The 17246-nt window shown below is 36.1% G+C and overlaps 1 protein-coding gene across 1 annotated transcript in view; it reads left to right on the forward strand.

Moving 5' to 3' along the window:
• Positions 1 to 17246, forward strand: part of LOC110209473 (cilia- and flagella-associated protein 43-like) — a 167245-nt gene that overhangs the window by 145479 nt on the left and 4520 nt on the right. Inside the window, exons 34-35 of the mRNA XM_078151074.1 lie at positions 9486 to 9645; positions 16188 to 16352. Coding sequence (XP_078007200.1) covers positions 9486 to 9645; positions 16188 to 16352 — 325 coding nt within the window. The remainder of the gene's footprint in view (positions 1 to 9485; positions 9646 to 16187; positions 16353 to 17246) is intronic.

The raw sequence follows: 17246 nt of genomic DNA on the forward strand, positions 1-17246 counted from the left end.
GATATATGATAATTTTGTGGTGATCAGGAAAGGCCTTATGTGGAAGGTTGGTTTTTGACTTGAACTGTGAAGTAAACTAGTAATCCTAAGAGATCAAGGTGAAGAGAGTGTATACTAGTTAATAGAGACAACCTGCTCAAAGGCATGGAAACAAAAGATAGAATACATCATGTGTGATATATAGCAAGAAGGCCAGTTTGGCTGGACCACAGAGTGCATGAAGGAAGTAATATAAGATAAGGCTGGAAAGGGAGCCAGATTATAAAGGGCTTTAAATGCCAATCACAGAAATCAGTATATGATCCTAGAGGTAATAGCTAATGGAATTTACTGAGCAGGAAAGTGACACATATAGAATGCTAACCCCTTTAAGCCCCTTGCAATCTGACTTTCAATTTCATCACTCAACTGAACATGCTCTCTCCAAAGTTACCAATGTCCTCTTAACTGCCTAACCCAATGATCTTTCTTCAGTCTTCATTTCTCTTGACCTCTCTGCAGCATTTGATAGTGCTTATCATCCTTTCCTCTTGGGTACTAACTCCTATCTGGATTTTGTGACAGTACTTTCCTAATTCCCCAGGAATTACTTCTTCAAGAATATTACTTTGGCAACTGTCTGGAGGATGGCGATGGAAGAGATTTGAGGCAGGAAAATTAATTACAGGAAGGTATTACAAAAGACCAGGAGAACAACAGTAGTCCAAGCTCTGATCTGAGATAGGCAAGTAGCAACAGAGAGAAGGATGTTTTTATACATAGGCATTTATCTCATAAAGAAGAACTGACCTAGAAAACACAATCCAAGACTCACCAGATACCTGTAAGTCAAGACCAAAAAAAAAAAAAAAGACTGGACACAATATTTCAAGATATCATAAATGAAAACTGACCAGACCTATTAGTAATAGAGTGCACAGTAAAAGTAGAAAGATTCTATTGATCATCTTCTGAAAAATAAACCCTAAAATGAAAACTACCAGGAACATCACAGCAAAAATTTGGGGCTTTCAAGTTAAAATTTTAAAATACTTTAAATAGCTGGAAAGAAAGAGTTAAAATAGCAAAGAACTAGTTAGGCTAACAGAAGACTGGGCAGCTAGTATTGCAAAGGAGAGAAGATTTTGAAATATAGTATTTCAAAATACAAAAGATAAAGGCATACAACCAAAAATTACTCACCTGGAAAAACTGAGTATAATTCTAAAGGGAAAAGAATTCCAAGCATTCTTGCTGAAAAGAGCAGAGCTGAGCAGAAACTCCGAAATTCAAACATAAGAGCCAAATGAAACTAAGAAAGGTATAAAAAGCTGGAAAAGATTGTATGATGGGAAGTGTTTACTTTCTAAAGGGGAAAAAGAAATGTCCCCTCAGAATCCTAATTCTTCAAGGGAATTAAATAAGACAAAGAAAGGGCTGAGGGAAGTTTTGCCTTGTTTTTATGATCTTAAGTAAAGCAAGAAAGGGGAAGAAAACGAATACATTTGGGAACAAAGTAGGAGAAAGGGAATAAAAAATTATCCTTCCACAGGTCCCCTATGGAAACCTTGTTACGACTTTTACTTCCTCTATATGTGTTAAGTTGGACCATGTTCTCAACACTCTGCCAGGGCCATGGGCCAAATCATCAGGGCCAACCTGAGCATTTCACTAAATCAATCAATCAGTAGATGGGCAATGTGTACCAGGGCAGGGACTTAATCAACGCAAGCTTATGACCCACATTTGAAAGGAATTTCTTGTTCATGGGGAATAATTGCAATCCCCAATCCCCATCAGGAATGGGGTTCAGTGGGTTACCTGTGCCTGCCTGTGTAGGGGAGACATACACTGAGACAGTCAGTGTAGCGCGTGCACAGCCCCGGACATCTAAGGGCATCACAGACCTGTTATTGCTCAATCTCGGGTGGCTGAACGCCACTTGTCCCTCTAAGAAGTATAAGCTATGTTCAGGAAAGACTAGTGGCTCTGGCGTGAGGGCTGACAAGCCATTGTCAGGGTTCCTTTCCACCCTTAGTGTCCACCTAATTCACCCAACTCTCACCTCCAAGAAGCTGTAGCACGGGCACTGGCCACATCCCAGTAAACCTTTTCAGCAGACAGGCTAAACCAGGTTGAGGATAACTGAGGGTTCTCAAACTCTTCAGTGAGGAAGAGGGGTATATACACCAAGCATGTGAAGACCTGTCCCAAAGAATTGGTGGATGAGAACAATTTGTTCCAACAGTCATGAAGGCAACTGAAGCAGGTGGTGCGGAGTGCTGAGAGTATGGTTAGACATGAAAGATGCCAATGTCAGCCACTTCATCCTGAGCCATCACCAATCATCTTGACTTTGTCTTGCCACTAGACTCATTACTCTGGAACAGTATGGCGGACAACTTCACACAACTCTGCCTTCTTTAAATCCAATTTATGCACAAATCAAAAGACAATCACCCATACTACTTTATCATTTTTACCTACCTCAAATTCCTATGGCAACAGACAAGTGACGATGCAGCAGATGCAGACACACTGGGAGCTGCAGTCACAACCCTGCACATAGGTGGCCCAGGTCATAAGGTTATCTTTTCACTGGACTGAAGCAGCAGTGGGACTCGGCAGCATCCTGGATGTCTGAGCAGCCTTGAACGACAGCACGGCTCACCTCTTAGCATGAGGAAGAGGTTAGAAAAGGTGCCCTAAAAATTGTCTACTTCACTCAACCCTGGCCTGCTTACCATGACAAGCAAGCATCTCACCCTGATGTCAAAATGCAAAAAAAATTACAAAAACTTTTGCAAAGATGATTCCACTCACCATAGGTACATGGAATGTGAGCACAACACAAAATCCAGTAGACCCGAAGAACAGTTCTTGTTGCAACAGAACTCAGCAGATGTCGCACCCAAATAGCAGCCCTGACTGAAACAAGGTTGGCAAATGAAGGCCAGCTTATGGGAGTCAGAGCTGGATACACATTTTTCTGGAGTGGCTGCAGTGAAAGGGAGCAAAAGGGAGCACTGTGAAGTTGTCATAGGTTTTGTTATCAAAACCAGCCAACAGGCTGATAAGCCCACCAAAAGGAGTAAACAACAGGCTCATGAGAATATGATTGCCACTTGCAGAAAAGTACCATGCCACCATCATTAGTATGTATGCTCCCACCATGATGAACCCTGATGAGAACAAAGAAAAATTTTATGAAGATCTGGAAACCATCATCATCAATGTGCCAAAAGAGGACAAGCTTATAATTCTGGGTGACTTTAATGCAAGAGCAGACACAGACCACCAGACATGGCAGGGAGTTCTTGGGAGGAATGTAATCAGAAACAGAAATGGCACAGGTCACTTACTACTAAAGACTCGTATATCTCATGACCTTCTTATCACCAACACTATCTTCTGTTTACCTAAATGCAATAAAACTTCATGGATGCACCCTCACGGCAAACATTGACATTGAATAAACTATGTGATTGTAAGGAGAAGAGGCAGGATGTGAGAGTGATAAAGGCAATGTTTGGACTTATTTTCTCCAAGCTAAACATTCACATTCAACAAAAGTGGCATCCTCAAGGCAAGAAGACTATCAGAAAACTTAAGGTCAACAGAATAGAGTGCTTTTTTTTTTAGAGTGTTTCTTAGTGGGTGAACAGTTTGTTGCTAACTTGGAGGGAAAGCTAAGCCAACATACAGTTGGCAACAGTGGAGCAGAAAAGGAATGACAACTTTGAGAGATTTGGTGTATGGCATTGCATTTACTCATCTGGGCCAGAACACTCACAAACATCGACTGGTTTGACAAAAATGATGGAGAACTTCAGAAGCTGCAAAATGAAAAAATGAGAACTCCACATGGTTTACCAACAGGATAGTTGATCTCTAAAAAGGCAGTGTTTAACTCCATCACAAATAAAGTGTAACCAAAGATTAGAGAGACACAGAATTCTTGATTCGAAAGGCAGATGAAATTCAGTTTTACACTGATAGTAAAAATCCAAAGCATTTTTATGATGCCCTAAAGGCTATTTATGGGCCAAAGACCTATGGTGCATCTCAACTACTCAGCGCTGATGGAGCTACACTGATTAGTGATAAGGACATTATCCTGGAGAGTTCTCAACACACCATCAATCAATGCTGAAGCCATTGACTATATTCAGGTTGAAATCAATTACTCTCTAATGAACTTCCAACTGAAGAAGAGGTTTTGAATGTCATTCTCATGTGGCAAAGCACCTGATGTTAATTCTATTCCAGATGCGATTTACAAGACAGGGGGCCCAGTGCTCATACAAAAGCTGACTGAAATTTTCCGGGTTACATGGCAGGAGAAGCTATCCCTTAGGAGTTGAAGAATGCTTCCATTGTCCATCTCTATAAAAGTAAAGAGATTGTCCTGTGACAACCACAGTCTCTCTCTTAGTCACTGCTGGCAAGATTCTTGCCAGAGTTGTCCTTAATATCCTTCACCTAGAAGATGGCCATCTATCTGAGAGCCAGTGTGACTTCAGAGAGGACCAAGGAACAGTTGATGTGGTGTTTGCTGCCTGATGACTCCAACAGAAGTGCCAGGAGCAGAAGAGAGGTCTGTACAACATTCATCAATCTGACTAAGGCCTTTGAAACTATCAGTCTTGACGGTTTATGGAAAATTTGGGTGCCCACAGAAATCATCAGTATTGTACATCAGTTTCACGATCTCATGCTTGCACGGGTTCTAGATAACAAATGATGGTCTCACACTTTCCCAGTCTCTAATGGAATGAAGCAAGGCTGTGTGCTTGCTCCCATACTTTTTAATAGCATTGTTGCCAGCTGCCTTCAAAGAAGATGAAAACAGCAGCAAGGTTAGCTGACACAGTGATGGTAAATTATTTAACTTGAAAATGTTACAAGCAAAACTAAAGGAGAGAGTCAGTACATGATTTTCAAATTTTTATTTATTTATTTTTAGTTTTCAACATTCACTTCCAATAAGATTTTGAGTTCCAAATTTTCTCCCCATGTCTCCCTTCCCCACCCCCTAAGATGGCATGCAATTTGATATAGGCTTTACATATACATCCACATTGAACCTATTTTCACATTAGTCATGTTGTAAAGAAGAATCAGAACTAATGGGAGAAAGCCTGAGAAAGAAGAAACTAACAAAAGAAAAAAGAAAATGAGAGAGCAAATAATATGTTTTGATCTGCACTCAGACTCCATAGTTCTTTTTCTAGACTTGGACAGCATTTTCCATCATGAGTCTTTGGAGTTGTCTTGGATCCTTGCATTGCTAAGAAGAGATAAGTCTATCAAAGTTAGTCATCACACATTGTGGCTGTTACTGTGTACAATGTTCTCTTGGTTCAGCTCATTTCACTTAACATCAGTTCAAGTCTTACCAGGTTTTTCTGAAGTCTGACTGCTCATCATTTCTTATAGCACAATAGTATTCCATTACATTCATGTACCACAACTTGTTCAGCCATTGCCCAACTGATGGGCATCCCCTCAATTTCCAATTCTTTGCCACCATAAAAAAGAGCCGCTATAAATATTTTTCTACATGTGACTCCTTTTCCCATTTGTATGATCTCTTTGGGAGTGCATGATTTTTGTTCACAGATGACTGTACATTCAATGCAGCCTCTGAGTTGAGATATAACAAAGTATGGATTGATTCTCTGCTACTTATGCTAATTTTGGCCTAACAATTAACACCAAGAAAACACAGCTTCTCCACTAGCTAGCACTACACTATCCATATATGGAACCACTGGTTTCAGCAAATGGAGAAATATTAAATGCTGTGGATAAGTTCACTTACCTTGGCAGTACACTTTCCAGGGATATACACACAGGAAATGAGGTTGACTCAAACATTGCAGGAACTAGCTCAGTCTTTGGGAGGCTCCAAAGGAAAGTGTGGGAGAGGCTGCCTACCAAACTGAAGGACTACAGAGTTGTTGTGCTGACTTCATTGTTGTATGCCTGTGAAACCTGGATAGTCGATCAATGCCATGCCAGAAAACAGAATTGCTTTCATTTGAATTGTCTTAGGAAAATTTTGAAGATCATCCGGTGGGAAAAAGTACCAGACACTGAGGTCCTTTCTCAGGCTGAACTGCCAAGCATTCAAACTCTACTGCAGAGAGCACAACTCTAATGAGTTGTTCAAATGACAAATGTATGTTTCCCTGAAAAACTATTTTATGGATAACTTGCACAAAACAAGTGCTCACGTGGAGGTCTGAAGAAGCAATACAAGGACACTCTCAAGGTTTCTCTGAAGAATTTTAGAATTTTGTGATATGGTACACACTGTCAAAGGACTGTCCAGCATCAAAGCAGGTCCTGTGCTCTATGAGTGAAGCAGAATTGCAGTAGCTTAAAAGAAACATAAAAGGTGCAAATTTAGAGATATCGCCACTCCAAATGTTCATGTGGACTATTTGTGCCCGACCTATGGTAGAGCCTTCTGAGCTCATATTGGATGGATCAACCACAGGTGGACACACTATACCTTGCCTCCAATATAGTGATGTTATTTTGGTCTTCTTTGAGAATGACAGACAACAACCAACCAAGGAGAAAGGGAATAGAACATACTAGTTCACATGATTGGGGCACATAAGCCAAAGACTATATAAACTGGAAGGAGCAGAAGTAAACATCACATGAATTAAACATACAGTTTAGTGTATAAAAATATTAAATTCCACAAGAAAACAGGCAGGAACTGAAAGAAGAGAAGGGGGGATTGGGAAGCAGGATGAAATGGAGGAAGGATTAATCATAAGCAAAGCAAATTCAATTAGGTAGAGTAGACCGCGAAAGGGAAATTAAAAAGAAAGAGTAAAATCCTGTAATTAAGGTCTGGACAAGAACAGAAGCAGTGGAGAAGAAGCAGATCCTTTACTAGTGTTGAGCACATTCTTTTTCTCTTACCACCTTCTTTGTAAAGAGGGATGGTGGCATACGGGGGAGTGGAGAAAAAGGTGTAAGAGGATAAGATGGAGGAAAATATACAATTAATAGTCATAATCATGAACCAACTCAGTTATAAAAAAAGAATAAAATAGAATGGATTAGAAAACAGAATCAACAATATGCTGTGTACAAGATATACACAAAATAGAAATAAGGGGCTAGAGCAAAATCTATTTATTATGTTTCAGATGATCTCTTTAAAAAAAAAAGGCAGAGATAGCAATCATGATTGCATCCAATACAGCAGTAAAATAGAAATGATTAGAGAAGATAAACAGGAAAACTATATTATACTTGCAGGTACCATAGACAACAAATCAATACCAGTACTCAATATAAAGTCTCTGAATGACATAGCATCTAAATACTTAAAGGAATAATTATCAATTTAAAGGGAGAAATGGAGAGTAAAGACTATTATAGTAGGAGACCTCAACATACCTATTTCAAACTTGGGCAAATTTAATAAAAAGATAAACCAGAAAGAAGAACCTGAATAGAATTTTCTTTAAGTTGGATATGGTAGAGCTCTGGTAATTACTGAGTTGGAATAGAAAGGAGTATATAGGAGCAGCTAGGTATCACAGTGGATAGAGCACTGGCACTGGAGTCAGGAGGACCTGAGTTCAAATCCGGCCTCAGACACATAACATTTACTAGCTGTGTGACCCTGGGCAAGTCACTTAACCCCACTGCCTAGCCCCCCCCCCACCAAAAAAAGGAGTATTACATGTATCCTAGCTGTGCAAGAAAGCTTTATAAAAATTGACCAATTATTAGGGCCTGAAAACATCACAAACAAATGTAGAAAAGTATATATATTGAACACATCCTTTACTGAACACAACACAATTGTTGTTGTTCGTCCTTTGTTCTTGAAAAGGACCAATGAAATCATAAGGGTGATGTCTTCACTTACTTGTGAATTGGATTTAAGTGAGGCAGAGATGCATAGTCATCAGACTCATCCACAGTCTTCAGAATCCAGTGGCAAGATAAAAGTCAAGGTGACTGATAATGGCCCACTATATTATATTCGATAAAAAGTCTTTTAAGAAAGGATTGAAACAATTGGAGACTAATAAATAATTTAATCTTTAAGAATTAGTGGTTCAAAGTAAAAATCATAGAATACCTAATTTGGTCAAATTAAATAACAACAATAAGACAACATACCAAAACTTTTGGGATATAGCCAAGGCAGTCCTAGGGAGAAATTTATTTTAATGAATACTGTCATCAACAAAAAAGAAAAAGGATAGATCAATGAATTAGGGATGCAGCTAAAGCAACTAGAAAAGCAACACCTCAAAAATCCAACTAAATACTAAAGCAGAAATTTTGGAAACCAAAGAAAAGATGAATAAAACTGAAAACAAAAACACCATTTAGTTTATAAATAAAATTAAGAGCTGTTTTTTTTTCTGGGGTGGGGGAGAGGCCTAATCTGATTTTTCTTAAGGGAGTCTAGCTTTGAAAGGAAGGAGAGATATAGAATGATACATTGAGATTACAGGATCTTATGAGGGATTTTTAAGGGTGAGATGACATTTTACACAGCACTTTAAAGTTTATAAAACATTTTTCTCATAACAATTCTCTGCAGTAAGTAGGGCAAATATTATTATTCCCATTTTACGGATAATAACAATATACATGTATAAAGTACTATAGTAAGTGGCAAGTTAGATGCTTATCTGGTTAATTCAATGTAGACTGCCAATAGAATTAAAGTCAATCTAAATTCTTTTTTAAAATAAAATTTTTTGGACTTGAATTATTAATGATAATCGCCTCAACTCTCTGCTTCCTTTTTTCTGTGGAGACATAATTATAATTGTTATACTAATGTGGGATCCCCAAATTAATCATTCATGCTATAAGAAAAACAAATTACCCAGATTTAGTAATTATCAGTAATATATATACATTGTGAGAAAAAGAGATAAATGAAGCAAATATTTCAGTAGTATACTTTATGCCTTATAGAATTTTCTCTATTCTTTCTTCAGATTTACCTTATTTTCATGTAATAATACAGTTGGATCATTAGTGTCTTTTTAATCCTAGAGAAAATTCTGTGATCCTATTTTTCTCTACACAATATTTTAACCAGCCTGAGTATAACTGGAAGAAATATTATAGCTATTTCCACGTAAAGCTGATCACTGTGGAAATGGCTACTATGTATGTATATATATATATATATATATATATATATATATATATATATATATTATACATATATATATATATACATATATATATATACACACACACACGTATATATGTATGTATGTATATATATATACATACATATACATATGTATATATGTATGTATGTGTGTGTGTATATATATATATATATCTCCACACATAGATATAGATAGATTTCAGTGTCTAGTTTTGTTAGTGAACTGGTTTAGTGTGACTTGCTTTTTAGATTTTTTAATATATTGAATTAAAATATAAAACACAAAAATAGTAGAGTAATAGCTTCTCATTGTTTTTCGATTTAGATTACAAGAAGAGAAAATGCATTTTCAGCTGGATTTGACAGTTCAACTCTTGCTTACACAAGGACAAGTGGAACTGGAAAATTTCCAATTTCTATTCAATTTCACAGACTCCATTCTCATTAACAGGGTTATAGTTGAAGATATAAATAGTATAATCCGGGTAATTATGAATTTTCAGAAAGAAAAACACAATAACTGCTATGCAAAATAAGTATAAAGTATGTTTTCCTTGCTCAATACCCACCCATTTTTCCTACTTTTAAAAATCTTCTTTGATATCTTGTTTGTATATCATCCCTGTTTTCATATTATTTCCTTCCCCTGACCTAGTGAAGGATCTTTTGTAACAAAGAATAAGAAAAGGAAAAGGAAATAAGAGCAGTTTACTACCTAGACATCAACCAAATTTAACAAGTATATGCAGTATTCTTTAGCTCTGTAAAGAGGAGGTACTTTTTTTTCAATTCTTTTCATTCTTGGTCATCATAATTACACAACATTCAGTTTCACTTCTGTGTTCCTTCCATGAAGATTGTTGCAGCCATTGTGTATACAGTTTTTCTGTTCTAATTAATTGATTCCACATTAGTTCATATAGGTCTTCCCATGTTTCTCTGAATTCTTCATACTTATTTCCTACAGAGTAATAACATTATTCTCATTTACCACAATTTGTTTAGCCAATTGATAGGCATCTATTTTGTTTCCAATTCTTTGCTAGCACAAAACAGACTACTATATTTGATTGTATATGGGGCCTTTCTTTCTATCGTTGACCTCTTTGAGGTCTCAGAGTCAAAAGGTATGGATATTTCAATTACTTTTTTAAAAAAATTCCAAATTATTTTCTAGAATGGTTAGACCAATTCATAGCTCTACCAACAGCATATTAGCCTGCCTTTCTTCTGCTAGACTGTAGAATGTAAGGAGGGGAGTAATGTGTAGGAAGACTGCAAAGGTAAAAAGCTACGATGTAAAGAGTTCTAAAGAAAATATTTTGTATATTTTATCTCAGAGGTAATAGAAAGCCACTTGAGTTTATTGAGTAGGGAGGTGACATGGTCAGATCTATATTTTAGGAAAATCATTTTGACAGGTGCTTTACTCAGCGTTCCCTAAATTCTGGGGTTCTTGCCCCTGATCTTGAGTTTGAACAGCCTTCTGGGAGAGGAAGAAGACATCATGTAGGCAACTGAAAAGAACCTACTTCATGAGTGGCTGAGGAGAAGCCATTGTAGTATGACTGCTACTATGAAGCAATAAGAGTTGATGGAGGCTCATCTGAGTATACTCTTGAGGTGATAGCTATTTCTCTGCTACCAGCAACTATAATATGGCTTCGCTCTCAGACCACTGTAAGAGTTTCTCTTCCAAAAGCACATTCAACTTCAAGAACCCAAGAGTCTAGGGAATGGTAAGTAAACTTCCCTATGTTCAAGTAACAACATGTCTCTCAATATTTTCCAGACAACACTGTTATGCACAGGGCCAAAATGCAGGTTATATCTATTTGACCCTAGAGTGAATAGGAACTTCTGGAGTTTAAGTAAAGGAGTGATACTGTCAGAAGTGAACTTGAGAAAAACCATTTTGATAGTTGTATGGGGGCATGGATTAGAATGGGGAGAAACTTAAGGCAGGGAGAACAATTTAGGAGACTACTGTAATAATCTAAGTAAGAGGTAATGAAGTCCTGACCTAGAGTGATGGTTATGTGAATGGAGAGAAGGAAGCATATATGAGAAATGTTTTAGAGATAGAAATTACAAGGCTTTGCAACTGATCTGATATGTGGTATAAGTGAGGGTGAATAATTAAGAAGTAATCAGCAAGTGTTTATTAAGTACTTAATACATACCAGGCACTGTGCTAGGAGCTGGAGATAGAATGAAAAAAATCCCCACTGACAATGAGCTTATATTCCAATGGGGGAAGATATAAATGTACATAAAAATATATATAACACAAATATAAAGTTAATAAATACAAAATCCACTAAGTACTTAAATACAAGGTAGTTTGGAAGAGAGAGAACTAAGAATTGGAGACGATCAGGAAAGGCTGACCTGATGGCTGCAAATTTAAGCAACTTGCCTTTAACAGTCACAGGGAAGCTGGAAGAGAAGCTGAGGGGGGAGATAAAAATTCTATTTTGGATATGTTGAATTTGAGATGCCTCTAGGACATCTATCCTTTCCCTACGTTCTAATGTAAAACTGAAGTCAGAGTATTCGAATATATGCTAATTCAATTTAGAAGTTCTTAATTTGGATTTCTTTCTGAATTTCTACCCTTCTTTATCTTCTGAAACATATTGACATATAGGCTAAAATTAACTTCATACTGGTCATTTTTATTATAAGCACTCTAATACAACATGACCAAATATACCCTGAAATGTTTCTTTGGACACATAATTAAGCCAATTCTGTGAACTTCTTCATTTTCTCTTCAAGAATAACTTGTGATCTATCCCTTCTACTTAGCTACAATTTCCTTATCTTCTGGTTTCATTTATAGTGAGACTTCTGACTGACATAATTCAACATACTGTTCAATTGCTGATCACTTGTCAGGGATCTCACATTTAGGGAACCAACAGCTAAGCTAATGATCTTTTTCCTCCCCACCACTCTGTCAAAAGCAGGAACAGCATTGAGAATCATTTTGTAATTTTCTTTCTTTAATGGATCACCATGACTAAGAAATTAGTTAACCTTTTGATGACAAATTTCCCTATATTTAGCCAAGCTGTTCCCCCCAAAAGGAGTCAGAATCAGTTGCTGGGGAAAATATTTGAACACTTTCCAGAATAGTAGAGCTTCTCAGAGCTCATGCTCTATTGACATATCCTTCAAGTATTTATGGTTACCTATTCGCCTCAATGAGGCATCTGGGTAAAGTTGTTCTTAATCTGAGCATTTAGCATAGGAAGTTGAATGACCACTGGTGACCCAGGAGATGTACTTTAAAGGTGCATAAGAGAGGAAAAACAGGACCATCTCAATTTCACTTTTCCACCAGGCTGAAACTCTATTTTTGTCCCTAACAATTAAATTTGTTTACCAAAAAATTGGCATGCTTTCAATTGCACTAATCTTTTCTCTGATCTTAGTTTTTTTCTGTATTTTCTGTTGATTTGTTCCTCTTCTAAATTCTTTTGATATAGCTTCAGTTTATTCATTTTTTTCTCTTTCCATTTTAGGTACAATGAATTTGCCTCTGAATACTTGTTTGAATGAATCTCATAGATTTTGAAATATAGCATCATCTATTATCATTATTTTTATGTAAATTTTGTAATTTTTTCTTTCTATCCACTGTCATCCCACATCCATAGTCACTTTTCAGTTCCCTTATACCTCTTTTTCATCAAATCATTACTTACTATTACTTTTATTTCAACGATCCACAGTGTGAGACAGTAATTAGAAAGTTAGCCTTGGAGCCAAGAAGACCTGTATTTCAAATTTTCCCTCTGACACATACTGACTGTATGACATCGAGCAAATGATTTAATGTCTTAGAGTCCTAGGCAATTTTCTACAACTATAAGTTTCAGAGAGGGTGCTGACCTGTATACAGAGTTTCCTCATGCAGAAGCTCCCTATATCAGTGAAATCACAGGTCCAGTTCCAACTCTTTGTTACAATATGATTTGCATATTTAGTGAACAGAATTTCTGCCTTTCCATGTCTCTCCATGTTTTCTTGAATTTTTGTGTAACATAGGTACTTAGGGAGCAAAAAGGCATAGTCTTTCCTTCCCACTAAGTTCCTTCTGCAAATCTGTTATATCTACCTTGTTTAATACTTTAGTTATGTAATTTTGTTATATATATTATACAGTGATAATAGGATGCTAGAATTATTCTCAATTTCTTAAAGTCAATTTTTCTTCCATGACTATGGTTTTCTTTTACAAATTTTGCTGCAGAAGTATTGTACATATACTTAAGGCTGATATATTCTCATTTGGCATAGACCAATTTAGTAATAAAATATCTGTGTTAATCTTCTTTAACACTTTCTGGTTCGAATTAAATTTTGGCCAATATCATTAATATCTCTCCTACTTTCTGTAGTTTGGCAATAGCATGGTAATTTTAGAACACACTTTCATTTTGACCATATTTAAGTCTTAATTTTAATTAAATTTTTCTCTATTTTCCTTTTTTAATGTTTACTCTTAGAGTCTACTTTTTATTTAGTGACTTTTGCATTTTATTGGTAGGTTCAATTCATTTGCATTTAGAATTGTAATTGTTAGGCCTGTTCTTCAGTCATTCTTTTGGAGGATAAAATGCTTCTTCTTATGGTATTTATTATTAACCCCAACTTAATAAAGCCACTCTAAGTAAATTTCTTCTTATGTTATTAACTATTTTATTGTTAAGTCTTTTCAGTCGTGTCCAACTCTTTTGTGACCCCATTTGAGGTCTTGGCAAAGATACGGAATGGTTTGCCATTTCCTCCTCCAGCTCATTTTACAGATGAGGAAACTGAAGCAAACAGGTTTAAAATAAATGACTTGCCCAGGGTCACACAATTAGTAAGTGTCTGAGGCCAGATATAAAGTCAGGAAGATGAGTCTTCCTGACTTCAGTCCCTGTATTCTATCCATTGAGCCACTCCCTTTATCAAAGAATAGGAGCTTTGGTTTGAAATTATGTTCTCTTTCTTCTCCTTTTAAAAAACTTCTAGTGATTTAGCTCCCCATTTCTAAAAAATGAAAAATGCTTGAGAATTCTCATGCTTTTAACAACTATTTGATATCAATTATTTTAACTACTTCTCTTTTTGGCTGGGATGCTTGTTTGTTCTATGAAGACTTCCTTGAAATAGGTATGTCTCTCTGTAAATCTGCAAAGTCTTGTTTGTTTCTCAAGTATCTTCTCTTCTGCCATGATAAATCAAGCCTAATTTTTCTGAGCACATCATTCTGGGTCCACAGGCTATGTTTCTTTGTAAATTCCATATTCCAATTTCTTCAGTACTCCTTGAAAAGTCTTCTATATGATCCTAACTGTTGTTCCTTGTTAAGTGATATTTAAACTACTTTTAGCAATTCATATTATTTTCCCCCTTATTATAATGTTAGATAATCATAAAGTAACTAGGACAGTTGAATCTTGAGTCCTTCCTTTTCAGCATCCTGTGGCTACTGTTTATATTTTGCTGCCTATTTTCTTAATTCTAGAATTTTTTTCTTTAATATTTCATAAATTATTCTATCCAAGTTCTTTTGTTTTTCTCTTTCTCTTAGATGTAGCTAATCCAAAGACTGCTATGTCAAGATCTGTCTTCCAGATCTTTGATTCTGTGGTTTTCCAATAACTTAGACAATTTGGTGATTTTTAAAAGTTATTCTGCTTTGGGTATAATTTAGTTTTCTGCTATAGGAAATCTGTTCATTGCTTCTGTGGACTTCCTTAGGTTTTCTATTGTATTTTTCTTATATTTTTCTTGGTCATGTTCTTAACATCTTTTAATCTTGCTTGAATTCCATGTGTATTTTTTTTTACTTCCTATAACATCTTTTATTTGAGGTTATGTTTTTAAAATAATACTGATTCTTGCATTTCTTTGAATATGACATTTGCTAAATGGAGGACTTCTCTCAGGATATCTTACATGATTTCTTTTTTTTTTCCATTGCTTCTGATACTTTAGCTTATTCATCTGTTCCAGTATATTATTAATTATATCAGCATTCTTTGATCTGCTCGTTTTAAAATTTTGAGTTTTTTTATTGTGTTTTTTAAAGTCATGTTTTTCTTCTCCATAGAATTTCTGCTAGGTTTTTTTTTTTGAGGGGGGTGTCTTTTTTTGTGGCATACGTGAGAAGCCTGGCTCCCTCTTCAATTCTTTCACTCTACCTTCCCTCAACTTGTTTTATATATGTGCCCCTCTGGGTCAGCTTATTTGGGATGATATAAAGATATGGTATGCCCTTATGCTTTCAGGAAAGCTAGGACTATTCCAAGCCATTAAGATGCATGCTTTCTTTCCTCAAATTATTCTTTCTGTCACTCAACTAAAGGCAAGGTTTCATGTACTTTCAGGAAAACTGAATTTAATCTTATATGAGAATTTTTTTCTAAATATACAATGACAACAATTATAGGACTAGTATCTATGGCTGGAGGTGGAGTTGGTAGAACCATCAAAAAAGTGTTCTATTTCTTTCTGGAAGGTCTTCACTACTTCTCATGAAAGCTATTCAAGAATTCCCTCCCTAGTCCTACTTGCCCTCCCTCTAACTTACCTTCTATTTGCCATTCCTTTTCCTCTATCTTTTTTTCTCAGGTTGGGGTATAAGAAAGGATAAGACCATATCCTAAGCTGACCTAGAAAGGAATAGTTTTTGATGTACGATCCTGATTAGAGAAACTAAGATACTGTGAATAATGTGAACTCTCAGGGAAAATTTTCGTATTTTGTATTTCATTTTTTCTATTCCAAGTCCAACAGGGGTGTGCTGTATGACTGAAAGCAATAGTACAAGTGTACTACAATACTGTTTCTGAGGGGATCTGTTTTTGTAATGATTACTGCATTGTAATATTGGTGAGGGTTTTTTTGCAAAATGTTACATTTTTAAAGTTCCACAACATTTTAACAATAGTAAAATCATTTCTATGATCTGCAGAAATGTGTAAGCTAAATATTGGAATATGTTTTTGGTTGTTTTTTTTACAAGTCCCAAGGTCAAAAGAAAGTTACCAGTATGGTAGAAAGTAAGGATTTCCACAAAGGAATATATCAGATTGAATGGGAACATAAGAAAATGCAGATGGAAATGGAAGATTTAAACCAAAAGGCTTGGGATATTCAGATGCTGTTTCTTTCAAGAGATCGTCAAAAGGTAATTACTCTTTTTCATATGTAGTATTTTTCACCATCCACATGGATCCAGTAGCATTTTACAAAAAAATCTTCTGATTATATAATTTCATTCTACAAATCCCTGGACTATAGGATACAGATGATAATGTAAATGATTTAATGTAAACTATTATCACTATACACACATCTTAACACCTAAAGTAGGTAGAAATATGTCATGGCAAATTATCTTTGAATTCAAATGACATTGACACATATCAATAAGCATTAAGTGCCTACTATGTGCCAGGCACAGGTAGGTCCCAAAGATACAAAGAGGAAATCAAACAATCTCTGCCCGCAAAGGACTCACATTCAGGAGAATCAGGATATAAATACACAGAGCTATACAAAATATATGCCAAACAGATACAATTTGACGGCACCAATAGCTAAGGAGATCAGAAAGGTCTCATATAGAAGAGGACACTTGGGCAGGATCTTGAGGGAAACTAAGGATTCTAAAAGACTGAAGTGAGGAGGAAGTGCATTCTAGCCATGGTAGGACAAGCCAGTGCAATGACTTAGAGAGAGGAAAAATAGTACTATACATGAGGAACAAGAAGGAGGTTAGGTTGAATGTGCCAGAAGGAATGTAAAAAAGAGTACTGCATAAGGAAGTTAGAAAAGTAAACAGAGGTAGGTAGGTTATGAAAGAATGTAAATGCCATAGACAATTTATAATTTATCCTAAGGTAATAGGGAGACATTGGGAGTTTACTGAAAAGAGAAATGACATGGTCAGACCTGAACTTTAGGAAAATTACTCTGGCAGCTCTATGGAAGATAAAAAATAGAACTGGGAAAGACTGGAGGCAGAGACATCATGGATAAGAAGCCAATAAAGTAAGCAGGAGGAGATCTAGGAGATAAC

The sequence above is a fragment of the Phascolarctos cinereus genome, unplaced genomic scaffold, assembly GCF_003287225.1.
Source record: "Phascolarctos cinereus isolate Bilbo 61053 unplaced genomic scaffold, phaCin_HiC Scaffold_3;HRSCAF=262, whole genome shotgun sequence".
NCBI classification, from domain to species: Eukaryota; Metazoa; Chordata; class Mammalia; order Diprotodontia; family Phascolarctidae; genus Phascolarctos; species Phascolarctos cinereus.